The sequence below is a fragment of the Heterodontus francisci genome, chromosome 9 (genome assembly GCF_036365525.1).
Source record: "Heterodontus francisci isolate sHetFra1 chromosome 9, sHetFra1.hap1, whole genome shotgun sequence".
NCBI classification, from domain to species: Eukaryota; Metazoa; Chordata; class Chondrichthyes; order Heterodontiformes; family Heterodontidae; genus Heterodontus; species Heterodontus francisci.
The window spans coordinates 39,630,499-39,646,817 of NC_090379.1; the positions used below are offsets into that span (position 1 = coordinate 39,630,499).

The 16,319-nt window shown below is 40.1% G+C and overlaps 2 protein-coding genes across 9 annotated transcripts in view; one reads left to right on the plus strand and one right to left on the minus strand.

The window, feature by feature from the left end:
* LOC137373693 (alpha-1-antiproteinase-like) overlaps positions 1-16,319 on the minus strand; it is a 269,343-nt gene that overhangs the window by 110,044 nt on the left and 142,980 nt on the right. The window lies entirely within an intron of this gene.
* The window catches only part of fancm (FA complementation group M), a 155,026-nt gene that overhangs the window by 65,534 nt on the left and 73,173 nt on the right, over positions 1-16,319 (plus strand). For all 8 annotated transcript variants that reach the window (XM_068038866.1, XM_068038862.1, XM_068038863.1 and 5 more), the window contains exons 5-8: positions 2,211-2,342; positions 8,197-8,329; positions 13,714-13,824; positions 15,407-15,505. In XM_068038866.1, coding sequence (XP_067894967.1) covers positions 2,211-2,342; positions 8,197-8,329; positions 13,714-13,824; positions 15,407-15,505 — 475 coding nt within the window. The remainder of the gene's footprint in view (positions 1-2,210; positions 2,343-8,196; positions 8,330-13,713; positions 13,825-15,406; positions 15,506-16,319) is intronic.

Genomic DNA, 16,319 nt, shown 5'->3' on the forward strand with positions numbered 1-16,319 from the left:
ATTTACAGGAAACTCGCCCCTCCCAGTAAATACATTTATTCACTCCTCTGTTGGCTCTCTTCCAATTGTCTTCTACCCTGTCTTGCCCTGTTCGATTTATAGACTACACTTAGTTTAGACTTGCCGTGTACAATATCATGAGATATTGAATAGTAGTAAATAAAAACTGGAAACTGATTACTTGTAAGGCTTGTATATTCCAGGGGAAAGTATTTTGAAGATGGAACGAAACACCGTCAGCTCCTTTTGCAGAAATGTAACAAAGTACTTAACTGATGGTGCTCTCTCAAATCACAAGCATTCCATGAAAAAAGACAAAAGGATTGTAGAAAAGCAAAATATGAGGGGACTGGCACTGTGTCCCGGCAATGGTGTCCGGTGCCACTGCTCTGGCGCTATTTTTAAAGGGCTTTCAGCCTTTACCGGTAATTTTAATTTTTAAAGGGTCTGCTGCAATAAACGTGGAAATGAAATTTTAATTAAACTTTGAAACCCCTCCCCCCACCCCCACACTGAGTGAACGATACATAAAATGACCTGTACCCCCCAAAAAATAACTATTGCTATGCCGAACTTCCACCTCCCCCACCCCCCCCCCACAACTTCAGCACCTTTGACCCTCAACCCCTTCCCACTATCCCCACAACCAATTGAAATGGTTTTCACCACTGTTCCCCTTTCCCTACTCTGCCCTGCACCCCCCCCCCACCCCCCCCAACTGCAACCTGAAAATTTCACACACTGCCCCCTTCCCCCACCACCCCCAATCACCCCCCCCCAGATGGAGCTCCGAGGGAGTTCAGGCCACCGGCCGGAATATCGGCGTGGGATGGCTGTTGGGTCAAGGTAAAAGTTAATTCTTTAAATTGATTTCAATATGCAAATGAAGGCCTTGCCGCTCTGAGTGGGGGCCACACTGAGGCCTCGTCGCTACCAGTTAAATACGGCGGGGCCTTCCCAGTGTCCGGGGTCGTGGCAGGCCTCTCCTGGAAGAATTTTCTAGGCCCCTCGCCACGACCCCCATCATTGTAGGGCTGGTAAAATTCAGCCCATTATTTCTAATGCTTCTTGCATTTGGGTACATGAATCTTTATGGCAAATGTGCTTCATCGCTTCCTTTGTTTTTAATGGTCTGTAGTTCATGTATATATGTCTGTTTTGAGTGTCTTTCTCTCTACATCCATGTGTTAATTGCTTTCTATCTTTTATGATCAGTCTCATGTGGGATCTGCTTTCCTCCCTGCCTCTTCCCAGCCAGCCAGTTGTAAATGGTTTTCGATTGCAGGTTTGGTGGTCCTCGCAAGTGTTTGTTTCTACTTGGTTTAGGTGCAGCCCACCTCTCCCATACCAGTCTTTCTTGTTTTGAAAGTGTTCCCAGTAATTTATGAATGTAGCAATGTTTTCAACACCAGATTGCCAGCCATTCATTTACATTTTCAATTTTTTTGGTGTTTGTTCCTTACTCAAACACCAGAAGTATACTAGAGAGCAATATTTTGTCTTCCCTATCTTGGAGTTTTGAGGCAAGCCTTGTGTATATAACTTTTAAACCCCTATGTTATTTCTGTCCTAACTTTGATCCACAATCTCCTTTTTTATAAGTTTGTTACTTCAAGCAATCTTGTGAATTAAATACTGATTTTGTAGCTGCAATTGTATTTGACACTACATATATTTTAAGGACCTTGAGATAATTCATTTCCTTCTGAAGAATAACAAGCACCAAATGGTTATGAGCTGAACTTACTGAATAAACTGAAAATAGTACAGCAGTGCTGGCAGAAATCAGATTCAAAGTTGATAAATCAACGGTTCAAGCTACATCAAAACACAAAGCTGTGAATATCACAGCTAATGAGGAAAGTGGACACAGCTTTGCATTTATATGCCTGTGGCTAGCGTTCATTGAAAAGTTTTATTGGCAGCGATTTTGACAGGCCCATGTGATGAGCATGGCAGTCAGTAGTTTTAAGGCCACGTTGGTGGCTGAATCACTTGAGAAACTGCTGAGCATTGTGTTTTCTAGTGGGCTGATAGTGGCAGTGTGGATGTTATTGGCTGAGTGACTGGAATGAGCACCAACTCATTCGGAGGTGTTTGTGTTTATCAACTTGCAATGGATAATGAACGCCATGCCCAATTTAACAAATAGTACTCATTTTAAAAATGCCTTTTAACTTAAATGACATTATTCTCTGCTTTAATTTTAGGTGTTGGAAGCATTTACAAGACGTCTGCTCAAGGCTGGAGCCCTACTTCATAAAGATATAAGCAATTTGACCAAATATCAAATTGTTCTTTCACGGGAACAATTTAGAAAAAATCCTCCAACAAACATTGTGGTAAATTGTCACACTTTATCACCTTAACAGTTTAGCGGGTTGTTTGGCAGGTATGACTAATCCTTTGGTTGGCATTTTGTAATTGAGCAGAAACTGAACTGGAGTAGCCATATAAATACCATGGCTACAAGAGCAGGTCAGAGGCTAGGAATCCTGTGGCGAGTAACTCACCTCCTGACTCCTCAAAGCCTGTCCACCATCTACAAGGCACAAGTCAGGAGTGTGATGGAATACTCTACACTTCACTGGATGGGTGCAGCTCCAACAACACTCAAGAAGCTTGACGCCATCCAGGACAAAGCAGCCCACTTGATTGGCACCCTATCCACAAACATTCACTTCTTCCACCGCTGACGCACAGTGGCAGTAGTGTGTAGCGTCTACAAGATGCACTGCAGCAACGCATCAAGGCTCCTTAGACAGCACCTTCCAAACCCACGACCTCTACCAACTAGAAAGACGAGAGCAGCAAATGCATGGGAACACCACCACCTGCAAGTTCCCCTCCAAGTCACACAGCATCCTGATTTGGAACTATATCACCGTTCCTTCACTGTCGCTGGGTCAAAATCCTGGAACTCCCTTCCTAACAGCACTGTAGATGTACCTACCTCCCATGAACTGCAGTGGTTCAAGAAGGCAGCTCACCACCGCCTTCTCGAGGACAATTAGGGATGGGCAATAAATGCTGATCTGGCCAGCGATGCCCACATCCCATGAATGAATAAATAAATTGTACAGAAGCTCTGACTTTGTTACTTAGTTCCAGTTGTCCTGCTTTTGTGAAGTGCTAACTTTTATACTGTCACACTCACGAGAGGTGCAGTGAGGAAAATATGGAACCAAACTGAAGAGTTCTAAAAATATTAGAGCAATTTTAAAGAGACTGGTACATGTGCTGTTAACAAAATGGAGGACAAGGCACATGACCCTCCACATCTCTTGCACTCAAATCCACATCTGTGTCTACTACAACTGAAAATCAATTAAGTCCTGTCTGCATGGAAATGTGACAGATAATCGCACCTGGATGTGAGCTATACTCAAAAACATAATGAGATGAGACCTTTCTTAAATTTCTCGTCTCCGAATAACCTCCAATTCAATGGAGTGTGAACCGCCCTCATTTCCTCAGAATAGAGTCATTGTCACGGTTATTATACAGTCCAGTTAGGACTCAACCTGAAGCCACATGGACGAAGGCCCTTGTAAAATTGACCTTCAAAGGTAATCGTTTTGAGTCTTTTCAGGATGGGATTGGAGACATCAGTCTAGTCTGCCCTCAGCTCTCAGTACAGCAACAAAAAAGCCATTTTATATTTCAGCAAGGCTGAGAGAGAGCGAAAGAGATCATTTCTAGTCAACACAGTTGACCCCTGCTGAGACAAGTTGGAAGCTAGCTACATCAGAGACAAGAGAGTGCCTTTGCAAAAATGACTTTCCTACTGGTGAGAATTGACCTAAGAGAGCAGCACTGTCTTCAACCCAAAGTGAACCACCAGGAAACTGCAACAGTCCAATGACTACCTGACAACCAGTAAACAGGCCTGCAACTTTAAAAATTCACCTTTGGAGGAGGATCCCACAAGTTATTCCTGAAACAACAGACTTTTACACCATGAACTCTGAACATCTCTTACTGTGTACTTGTCTATCTATCTTCTCTTAAGAGTGCATGTGAGAGTGAATAAGTGTGTGACTGGTGTTGCGATCATTTTGGGATTTGTTTAAAAATAAATAGTTTTTAACCTACACAAAAGCCTATCTCTGTTTATTTGGCAAATAAAACAGAAGGGGTTAAAATACTAGTAACAAAAACACTTGCTGTGGTCAGTTGGGAGGTGAACAGTGGCCATCACCCACCTGGCCATAACACTTTAACTAAAATTGTTGTTGCGTTCTGACTTTCAATCACTGAAATATTAACTAATGAAATACAGAACTGCTCTGGGTTAAAAACATAGCTTTGGCTTGCTATTTCCCTACACTAATACAAAAGGCAAAATACTGCAGATGCTGAAAATCTAAAATAGAAATGGAAATTGCTGGAAATACTCAGCAGATGATGAGCATGACATTTTCTGTTTGGCAGTTATTTTGTCAGTTTTTGTTTAGATTTAAGTAGACCATATAGAATGCTGTGCAATAAGGACAAAGTTTATGGCGAGGGCAAGAACAAAATAGAAATTGCGTGGGCTCTCAATCAGTTTATCATAAAGTGGTATTGATTGTGCCAAAATATAATTTTCTGGGCTGCCTTCTGATCCTAACTGAAGAATGAATGCATCTATCTCAAAACAGAGAGCTGACAGAAAAATGGAAATAATAGGTTGTTCTCTCTGATCATCGCAAACCTACAAATAGATTTGAACAAATGCACTTTGGGAGGCATTAATCTTTATATGAAATGCTGTTACATAACTTAAGCAACCTTTTTGGGCTATTTATAGTTCTAATAATTCATCAGGCCAAAGAATTGATTAGTATAATTCTTCCTAAATTTGGGTTTAAGTTTGTTTCACCCCACGGGGAATAGGAGGACTTTTTTTGAATGGCAAATATTTTCTTATAATGGCATTTTCTCTCAAAATCAGTTATCCCTTTTTTTAAAAAAAGGAAATAAAATCTTTGCCACAGTTCATGCCTAGTTCAAAATGTTTTTTATCATGTCTTTTAAAGCTTCAGCAACAAAAACAGTGATGAAGGTGCCCATCTAATCGTAAAAGCTAGAGACAGTAATATTTTCTGATAATTCACATTATTGACAAAACATTAATTTTAATCACCCATCCAAAGCAACAGCCATCAGCCTTGCATCTAACTCCTAATGCATGTAGATTTAATAAAGAACCATGAAAATGGCTTTTCCAAGCCTGTTCTTGCTGCTGAATCTTGAAGGTTGCAAAAAGTACTTCTAACAAAGTAAAAATATTGCATCTCTTGTACCATTTTCTTTATGGTCTGCTTTCTGCTGGATGCAACACTATCTGACATTTTATGACAACCCAGTTGTTTGAACGTGCCTTTTCACTCTGTATATTTACATCCTATCTCTCCAAGCCATAGCTTTGTTGTAAACTGCCTTTCATACATCCTCTAACTACAGCAACATATTAGCCTGTATTTTCAGTTCAGCAGTGAATGAGCAGTGCTTGACGTTCATTACATGTACAGTTGCCCACAGGGTTTTTGAGCTGTAACTAATGGTCATTGGAATTCTTATACAGTGTGGCAAGAAATCTAGGACCTATGTGAACAGGGCAAGCAATAGTCTATCTCCTTAACCGATCAGATTAAATAATCCCCTGAGATGTGCAGAGTCTAAGCCAGGAAGTGTAAATTAATTCAATGTAAAATCATGTACAGAAAGCAAAATAAATGGGTAAGGAGAGATGGGATTGAGAGAGAGATAAAAGAAACAGTGAACAAGTATTCAAGTTTTAAAAAAAAAACTCCCAACAATAATTAATATCTGAGAGTGAGACTCTACACTTATCAAAGTTCATTTTCAGTGCCGGGGAGGTTTCTTGGTTAGTAATTAAGACATATCATGCTGTTTTAGAAAATTACTTTTTACTTGAGTGGGCAAGCCCCAACTTTTTTGGTGGTAAGTAGGAATATAGTAGGTGAATACAGCAACTTCACATCCTTAACGTGTTTGAATGTCGTGTTTATCGGTGAGGTACTGATGTGCTGTGTAGAGCAGTAGGGAAAATCGAAGAGCAATTTCTCTATTTCCACATGTTACTATGCATACGCAGGCACCAGAAGTTTCTGCTTGATTTACAGCATGAGTGCTGATAGTCTCACTGTGAAATCTGGGCTATTGCCTTTTATATTGCGGCAATCTCCTCTAACACAGCCCACTGTTCTGATGAAAAGCTTGCATTTTAAAAGCATATGTGTTTCAATCCTAACAACTCTTCAAGCTCAATATTGCCCACCTAGCTTATTTATTAATCTGTAAGTTCCTATCTTTGCAATATAATGTTCTCTATCCTGCAATTCATCCTTCTCTAATGTTAACAGCAACATTGAACAAAAAAGTCTAGCTTTTTGAGAGCATGGTTCAAACCAGCTCTGTCATTGATGGAAAGTAATGCTTTAAAAAAAACTATATTTTTGCTTCTAAGTTCTTTTGGCATTTTTGTGGCAGTTTGTAAAAGTGGGAGAGGAAAGAGATTTTGCCTCTTTTTTTCATTTTTGGACATATGTAGAATGGGTCAAGATCATGTCTTCTGACTGAGCCTGTAGCCTATTCCCACAATGATCGACATCTGTTTAAGGATAACTACCAAGTGTCATGGTCCTGTAGTTTTTTTTTTCCGGGAATATGCAGTATACCTTTTAAGGCTTGCAAAGGATCAGTACTGCTTTAAGAACCAGCAGACCTCCGGAGTTACCGAGAAGGTGCATTTTCGTTTCCTTGGATACAACCATTCAGAGACTGCGATTCAAAGGGTGCATTCTCATTACCATGGATAGAGCCACTTAGATTGAGTATCATGCAAAACATTTGTTACAATTCAATCTTGAACTGGCTTTTAGTTAAAGACCGTCTGTACTAACAGAGAACATAAACAATTGGTGTTAGCACTTGGAAAAAAGAGCTCTCTGATAATTTAAACTGAAGAAAGAGAATTTTAGTCTGTTGAATTATTATCTCTCAAAATTCTAAAAATGTCAAGCCAAAACACAGATCTCTGATTTAAACTGAAGGAAGGGAAGTTAGATTGACAGGGTCTTTTATCCCTCAAAAACTCTAAAGTCAGATTGATTCTATTGAAAGTTTTTGCAAGTTGTTAATCGTTGAAATTCGCTGGAGAAGGAAAGCATCACGTACTGCTGGAATTAGACTACAGACTGTTCTACTGTGGAGGAACCTTTTTTCCCCATCGCACGGCTGTGAAGACTTCAAGCAACATTGGACTGTAAATTTGCAAGGACTCTAATTTTTTTCTATTTTAAATGTTTATATCATCTTCGTGTTTAAGATTTAGTTATTTTAGTGAAACAGTTAATTTGTTGATTTAAAGACACCTGGTCTGGTTAGCCTCATTCGGGGGTTAATTGGTACAATTTGGCTGGGTCTTTAATTTGGAAAGTTTAAAATGATATGTTAGGCGATCTGTGGAGGGATGGGATTGAATTAACGGTGCGTATCTTCCACCATAATCAGAATAGTATATTTTGATTGGGGGCTTTGACTGGAGCGGTCAGTCGTAACACAAAGCATACAGTTGGCTTAAAAAGTTACAGTGGGAATCACATACTTTGGTCCCAAACAAAAGACCCTTAAAGCTGCACTAGAATTGTGGAATTTAATTAGGGCTATCCTTGATAAATTGAAACTTGTGAATGTTTTGCTACCATGCAAGGAAAGCAGAATTGATGAGCTTCAAGCAAATGTGACCGTTCAAGTGACAAATAATATTAAACCATCAAAGGAGGAGCTAATGAAATCAAATCAAATGAAATTCAGATTGATTATTTGACCTGCATGAGGGTGTAGTAAATGTGGCCTTAAAAATTATGGTATTAAAGGTTGTCATTCAATTTCCGAACAAGATCAAGTGTCATCGAAAAGATTTTTAAAAAATTGTAAAGCTGCACACACAGCTATAGTTTCTTTAAAGACAAAACCTGGAAATGAAGTTCATTTGAGAATGTGAAGAAACTTGAAAGAACAGATATGTTGTTTATGCTTATGCTTTTTATTGCATGGCATATCTAAAGCAGAAATTCATGGTGGAATTTGCTGGAGACTTTTATTAGGAAAGTTATTACGGAAGTTGGTAATAACTGCTATCAACTTGTCATTCTTCTGACTTAATTCTCATTACTTTTCTGTCAGGGAGGTCAACGAGGTATGGTGGAAGGAGATTATGCTCTTTGTATTAGCCTTTATCACGGATATGAACTTCTGTTACAAATGGGAATGCGATCCTTGTATAGCTACCTGGAAGGCATTATGGATGGATCCAAAGGTAATATCATGGTAAAATGAACAAAAAAAAATAACCAAGGGAGAACAATATTTCTTCTGGTCTGCCTGAGTAGTTTACTTAATAGATGCCAATTGCATTTCAACAGTCAGCATAGATTTATTGAGGGAAGGTAGTTTCTGACAAAGTTGATTGAATTTTTTGAGGAGGTAACAAGGAGGGTCAATGAGGGTGTCACATTTGACGGATTTTCACAAGGCTTTTGACGAGGTCCAACATGGCAGACTGGTCAGAAAGTTAAAAGCTCATGGGATCTAAGAGAAAGGGGCAAGTTGAATCCAAAATTGAGGAGCAGGAAGCAAAGGGAATGATCAACAGGTGTTTTTGTGACTGGAAGGTTGTTGCTAGTGGGGTTCTGCAGATCTCCGTACTGGGTCCCTTGTTCTTTGTGGTATATAGCAATGATTTAGACTTAAATGCAGGGGCCGTGAATAAGAAGTTTGCAAATGATATGAAAATTGGTTGTGTGGTTAATAGTGAGGAATAAAACTGTAGACTGTAGGAATTGATTGGCTTCTCTCAGTCCAGAGAGAGGTAGTGTGTTTGGGGAGGACGAACAAAGCAAGGGAATACACAATGTGGCAGGATTCTGAGGAACCGGGACCTTGAAGTGCATGTCTCCAGATCCCTGAAAGTAGCAGGACAGGCAGATAAGATGGTAAAGAAGGCATATGGGATACTTTCCTTTATTAGTCAAGTATAAGAACAGGGAGTTTATGCTAGAATTGTATAGAACAATAGTTTGATTGCAACTAGAGTACTACATATAGTTCTGGTCACTGCATTAAAAGAAGGAGGTGATTTGTATTAGACAGGGTTCTTTTTTTTCTTTTGGGCCTCCTTATCTCGAGAGACAATGGATACGCGCCTGGAGGTGGTCAGTGGTTTGTGAAGCAGCGCCTGGAGTGGCTATAAAGGCCAATTCTGGAGTGACAGGCTCTTCCACAGGTGCTGCAGAGAAATTTGTTTGTCGGGGCTGTTGCACAGTTGGCTCTCCCCTTGCGCCTCTGTCTTTTTTCCTGCCAACTACTAAGTCTCTTCGACTCGCCACAATTTAGCCCTGTCTTTATGGCTGCCCGCCAGCTCTGGCGAATGCTGGCAACTGACTCCCACGACTTGTGATCAATGTCACACGATTTCATGTTGTGTTTGCAGACGTCTTTATAGCGGAGACATGGACGGCAGAGGAGATTTACAAGGATGTTGCCAGGAATGGAGAATTTTAGCTATGAGGAAAGATGGGCTATTCTGGGGTTATTTTATTTGGAACAGAGGAAGCTGAGGGGAGATTTAATTGAGGGGCCTAGATAAAGTAGATAGGAAGAATCTATTTCCTTTAACAGAGAAGTCATTAACATGGGGCATAGATTTAAGGTAATTGGTAAAAAGATCAGCAGGGTGGAGTTGAGAATTTCTTTTGCCCAGAGGGGTCTGGAACTCACTGCCTGGAAGGGGTGGTAGAGGCAGAAACTCTCAAGTATTTAAAACAAAAAAATATATACACTTGAGGTGCAATAACCTACAGGGTGATGGACCCAAAAGCTGGAAGGTGGGATTAGGCTGAATAAAATTTGCATCTGTAAATGTGGAGCACTTGTTGACATTAAGCAACTTTACAAAACATTTAGCATTAAAGGTTTTGATGGTGCAAATATCAGTTTCTCTACTGGCAGTATTTGGGTCCCACACTGTAAGAGTTGTCATTCACCAAAGCACTTAAAGCTATGCTCAGCCTAGAAACTACTGTTGGTGATAGTGAATTAATGGCCTAGATTTTGGCAGGTGGTGGGGGGGGGGGTTTGCATTGACAGCAAACTCAGCGTTCGCCATCATTACCCGTCTGAAATTGACTGTAACTTCAGGATGTTCGGCATGTGCTGATTTGGCATGGAAATCCTGAAATTTTAGTTTGTGTCTCGGTGCTCCACAACAGGCTGCACTGTGGCACTCCCCACAACATGCCAGAGCAGGAAAGCATTGAAATCAGCAAGAACTTCAACTTTCCTGGTCCCACGTCACTGTGAGAAACCCCATCAAAAGTTACATCTTGTTGAATCAAGTGTAACTGGGTTTTCAACTAATAAAATTTGATGAACAACAGAACTGGCCTTGAAAAAAAATAATTTTATATTCATGGGATGCTGTTAAATGGTTAATTAGTAGATTTTTTAAAACTAAATTTTTAACTTTTTATAAAGTTTTTCAGCTTCCATCATCACCTCATATGTATGTCCCAATCTTTAATTTGTTCTATGTTTAAATTTTATTTTTTTACTGCTTTGTGTTTCCTGGTTTGTGCGGGGTGGTGGTGTCTGTGAAAATCCTTTTAATGTGATTGGCTGCTTGGACAGTTTGATGACATTTCAACTCCAAACTGGGAATGCCCAGTAAGGAATGCTGTAGTCAGTTGTAACACTACGGCAATAGAGGTGAAATTCGAGTTTGAGAGATTGCTAGTTCTCTCAACAAGAACAAAGAAAATTACAGCACAGGAACAGGCCCTTCGGCCGTCCAAGCCTGCGCCGATCCAGATCCTCTATCTAAACATGTCGCCTATTTTCTAAGGGTCTGTATCTCTTTGCTTCCTGCCCATTCAGGTATCTGTCTAGATACATCTTAAAAGACGCTATCGTGCCCGCGTCTACCACCTCCGCTGGCAACGCGTTCCAGGCACCCACCACCCTCTGCGTAAAGAACTTTCCACGCATATCCCCCCTAAACTTTTCCCCTCTCACTTTGAACTCGGGACCCCTAGTAATTGAATCCCCCACTCTGGGGGGAAAAAGCTTTTTGCTATCCACCCTGTCTATACCTCTCATGATTTTGTACACCTCAATCAGGTCCCCCCTCAACCTCCGTCTTTCTAATGAAAATAATCCTAATCTACTCGACCTCTTTTCATAGCTAGCGCCCTCCATACCAGGCAACATCCTGGTGAACCTCCTCTGCACCCTCTCCAAAGCATCCACATCCTTTTGGTAATGTGGCCACCAGAACTGCACGCAGTATTCCAAATGTGGCCGAACCAAAGTCTTATACAACTATAATATGACCTGCCAACTCTTGCACTCAGTACCCCGTCCGATGAAGGAAAGCATGCCGTATGCCTTCTTGACCACTCTATTGACCTGCGTTGCCACCTTCAGGGAACAATGGACCTGAATACCCAAATCTCTCTGTACATCAATTTTGCCCAGGACTTTTCCATTTACTGTATAGTTCACTCTTGAATTGGATCTTCCAAAATGCATCACCTCTCACTTGCCCTGATTGAACTCCATCTGCCATTTCTCTGCCCAACTCTCCAATCTATCTATATTCAGCTGTATTCTCTGCCAGTCCCCTTCACTATCTGCTACTCCACCAATCTTAGTGTCGTCCGCAAACTTGCTAATCAGACCACCTATACTTTCCTCCAAATCATTTATGTATATCACAAACAACAGTGGTCCCAGCACGGATCCCTGTGGAGCACCACTGGTCACACGTCTCCATTTTGAGAAACTCCCTTCCACTGCTACTCTCTGTCTCCTGTTGCCCAGCCAGTTCTTTATCCATCTAGCTAGTACACCCTGGACCCCATGCGACTTCACTTTCTCCATCAGCCTACCATGGGGAACCTTATCAAATGCCTTACTGAAGTCCATGTATATGACATCTACAGCCCTTCCCTCATCAATCAACTTTGTCACTTCCTCAAAGAATTCTATTAAGTTGGTAAGACATGACCTTCCCTGCACAAAACCATGTTGCCTATCACTGATATTCCCATTTTCTTCCAAATGGGAATAGATCCTATCCCTCAGTATCTTCTCCAGCAGCTTCCCTACGACTGACGTCAGGCTCACCGGTCAATAATTACCTGGATTTTCCCTGCTACCCTTCTTAAACAAGGGGACAACATTAGCAATCCTCCGGGACCGCACCTGTGTTTAAGGATGCTGCAAAGATATCTGTTAAGGCCCCAGCTATTTTCTCTCTCGCTTCCCTCTGTAACCTGGGATAGATCCCATCCTGACCTGGGGACTTGTCAACCTTAATGCCTTTTAGAATACCCAACACTTACTCCCTCCTTATGCCGACTTGACCTAGAGTAATCAAACATCTGTCCCTAACCTCAACATCCGTCATGTCCCTCTCCTCGGTGAATACCGATGCAAAGTACTCGTTTAAAATCTCACCCATTTTCTCTGACTCCACGCATAACTTTCCTCCTTTGTTCTTGAGTGGGCCAATCCTTTCTCTAGTTACCCTCTTGCTCCTTCTATATGATTAAAAGGCTTTGGGATTTTCCTTAACCCTGTTTGCTAAAGATATTTCATGACCCCTTTTAGCCCTCTTAATTCCTCGTTTCAGATTGGTCCTACATTCCCGATTTTCTTTCAATGCTTCGTCTTTCTTCAGCCTCCTGGACCTTATGTATGCTTCCTTTTTCCTCTTAGCTAGTCTCACAATTTCACCTGTCATCCATGGTTCCCTAATCTTGCCATTTCTATCCCTCATTTTCACAGGAACATGTCTCTCCTGCACGCTAATCAACCTCTCTTTAAAAGCCTCCCACATATCAAATGTGGATTTACCTTCAAAGAGCTGCTCCCAATCTACATTCCCCAGCTCCTGTTGGCTTACTTTGGGGCCAGTGGTGAGTGTCCTTGCTTCACTGCTGATTGCAACCTCCGAAACAATAATCATTGGTTCCTTATGATAGTCCTCAGTGTCTTTGTTATATGAATCCAGCAGATTGGTGGAAAATATTGAATAGACTTGTAGCAAAAAACTCTGTTGAATAACTTTCAAAAAATAGCTTGTTAACAGCTAGTTGAAGGGTGTTGGGGCAACACGTACACAGATAATTAAATATTCCTTGGAACATTAGTTCAGGGGCTAAAGAGTTGTTGTTATCCATGAAAAGCTATTGACTAGGATTGAATAGTAAATTGTGGGGATGGATAAACATCCAGGAATTTTGCTTCATATTCTTTGAGGGAGTAGGGCAAAAAGACGAAGGGAACAATTATTCTGAACTTTCGTATGTTACATTGGCATATATTTGGTTCATGATGGGGCCAAATGTGCACAGTTCTATGAAACCAGCAGGTTGATGAGCCAACCCTGTCCTCTTCCTGGGGTTTATTTGTAAACTTTACTCTCCTGTTACAATAAAACAATTAATATAATTTTTTTCTGGTTTGTGCTTTTACCTTAGCTCTTGAATAGAGGTTCTAGATTTAGCACATTTTATAAATAGAGGTTTATCCTTTTTTAGAAGTAAGGACTTTTATTCCTTAAGCCTTTACATGTCTGAAATAACCAGGAGATTGGAAAACTCTTTAGAAAAGAAACTGTTATTTAATATTTTTTTACAGGAATGACACGAGCACGAAATGAGCTCTGCAGGAACACTGGTTTCATGAAGATGTATGAGCAGCTGAAAGCCATGTTCTCAAATGGAAGCAGTCTCTTCAGTTCACAAATAGGTACCATAATGTTTTATACCTTCACTTGCACTGTTAATCTTGCTTTATCTTTTGTTTCAATGTGTATCCACTATGTGTTGTAATCATGCACAGGATCAAATGAACTCTCTTTCGTAGAAAAGGTGTTAGATGGGCAACTCCCATCAGCACTGGGATGCACTGGCAGCTACTTTAAAGGGAATCTTGAGATTGTCGCATGAGCGGAAGCCAAAAAAAGCTTGCATTTATGTTGCACCTTTTTACAACTAGGGTTTCATATAACTAGCATCACATTAAAAGAGATAAAATGAAACAATGGGACTGACCAAGCTATTTAAAAGCATGTTTCAAAAGATCCCGACTTCAGGTTGATTCTTACTCATGCTGGAAATAGCCTGGCATTTTTATGCTGATGTCTGCTGGAATTCTGGAAAACTCTCTTTCTCCCCCCATCCACCAAAAATAAAAGTTGAAGGCTAGCTCAATCGAATGTTTCAAAACTGAGATTGATAGATTTTGATGGGCAAGGATATTAAGAGCTATGGAACCAAGTGGGTATGTGAAGCTCAGTTACCGATCAGCCATGAACTAATTGAATGCGAAGCAAACTTGGGCTGATTGGCCTCCTTCTGTTCCCATGTCCACCACATGTGGGATTTTTTTTATTCTGGGAATGTGCACTGTCAAGGAGCTGGAAGTGGTAAGAACTGAAAAAAGCGATGCTGGATAGATTGGCTGCTTTATCGAACTAGGATTGCTCTTTTATACACATTAATTCATTTGTTGTTGCAGTTTGCAACCATTTTGTTTCGAAGATTATAAGGATCAACTTAGGCAGAAGATGTTAGTGTGGCTTATAAAATGTGATGCCAAGCAAAGTTAAAATGTCTATTTGCCTTTGCGATACCTGCATTCATCATGTCCTGACTGTCGGGAGGCAAGAAACTTGTGCATAGGAAGAAAGAACAAAATCATCATGTCTTTGACTGACCTTACAAAGCTGCTTAGAACCATCTGTTTGCTCTATAACTACAGGCTACTGTGATGTATTTGAGCAGTGTTTTTTCCATAAATTCTAGATGTTGTACTTGGCGGCCTGCTCAGATAACTTTGTTCCAGAGACCAGTGGATTTATATTTTTAGTAGCTGCCTGAATCGCATCTGAAACAATTTTGTGCTGTAGTGTAATTCAACACTTAATTCTCAAAAAGATGTTTTCAAGTTTGTTGCAAGTCCTAGTTAGCAGCTCAAAAGTTGATTCAAGTAGCATAATAGTGTATTCGTGGCTTCAGTCTGGTCATAATGGATTATACTCTATATACTATAACCATATAAAAATGAATTGTTTAATTTATCTTTCATCTATGGTGTGTTTATAGAATATATAATGAAGCACAGTAGAATATCACCATTTCCATTCCTAAGGAATACCTTCATTATTGTGCCAGACTCTGGAGGTTTTCTACATTTGTTGATATGACCTCATTATTCTCTCATTCCTTGTTGTGAAACATTTGTGCCTTTATATATTGCAGGCTTCTACATATGTGCCTTGCCAATGTTATCTCATTAGCAAAATATTTTCATAAAATGTTTTATTCAGGATCTGAAAATAGAAAACAATTCATCTATAGTCACCCTAAACTACAAAAGCTTGAAGAAGTTGTAGTGGGCCACTTCAAGTCTTGGACACAATCTGGAGGTAATGAGCATCTGGGCACTGGTACTAGTTTGTCAAGTAAACTTACGAATTTCCGTATATCCTTTTTTTCAATTTTCACCTATTAAATTTTTATAAAATAATAGTTTTGTTTTGAAATGCTTCTATACCATATTGTTGACATGTCCTGCAAAGTATTATCTTTTCTAGAACAACCTCATCATTTTTAATCATTGCTTCCTGCTGCAATTTGGTTAGGTATACAAACATTTATTTTACTTTGTTTAGCCAGAAGTCAAAAGTACCGATTTGTGGATATTGTTCACATTTGTTATTTAATCTTGAGATTTGGTTGCTACTGGCAAGGCTGTATTTATCGTCGATCCCTAGTTGTCTTGAGCAAGTGGTGATGTTGCTCTCATGATGGAATTCCCTACCGAATGCCAAGAATTTTGACCCAGTGACAATTAACTTCTGTCACTGTTGCTTCAATTTAAGATAGTGTGTGACTTGGAGGGGCAGCAATCAATCAGACTGCTTCAATCCAGTTGTTTTCGAGCTTTGATTGTTGTGGCTGTACCCATCCGACTAACTGATAGGTATTCCCTCAAACTCCTAACCTGGGCTTTGTAGATGGCGAGGCTCAGGGGTCGTATGATGTAATAAACTTGCAGAAATTAATTTCAGATATAAACTTTGAATTCTGCGCAACTTATTTTATAGTGGTGTAGAAATGTAGCACATGCTTTCATTGTAGGCAATAGTCTTGCAGATTATGTCATTTGTTGCAAAGCATATTTTAATGGCATATTGATGTCTTACAAAGCTCAAAGGGAATTAATTGACAAATGTACAG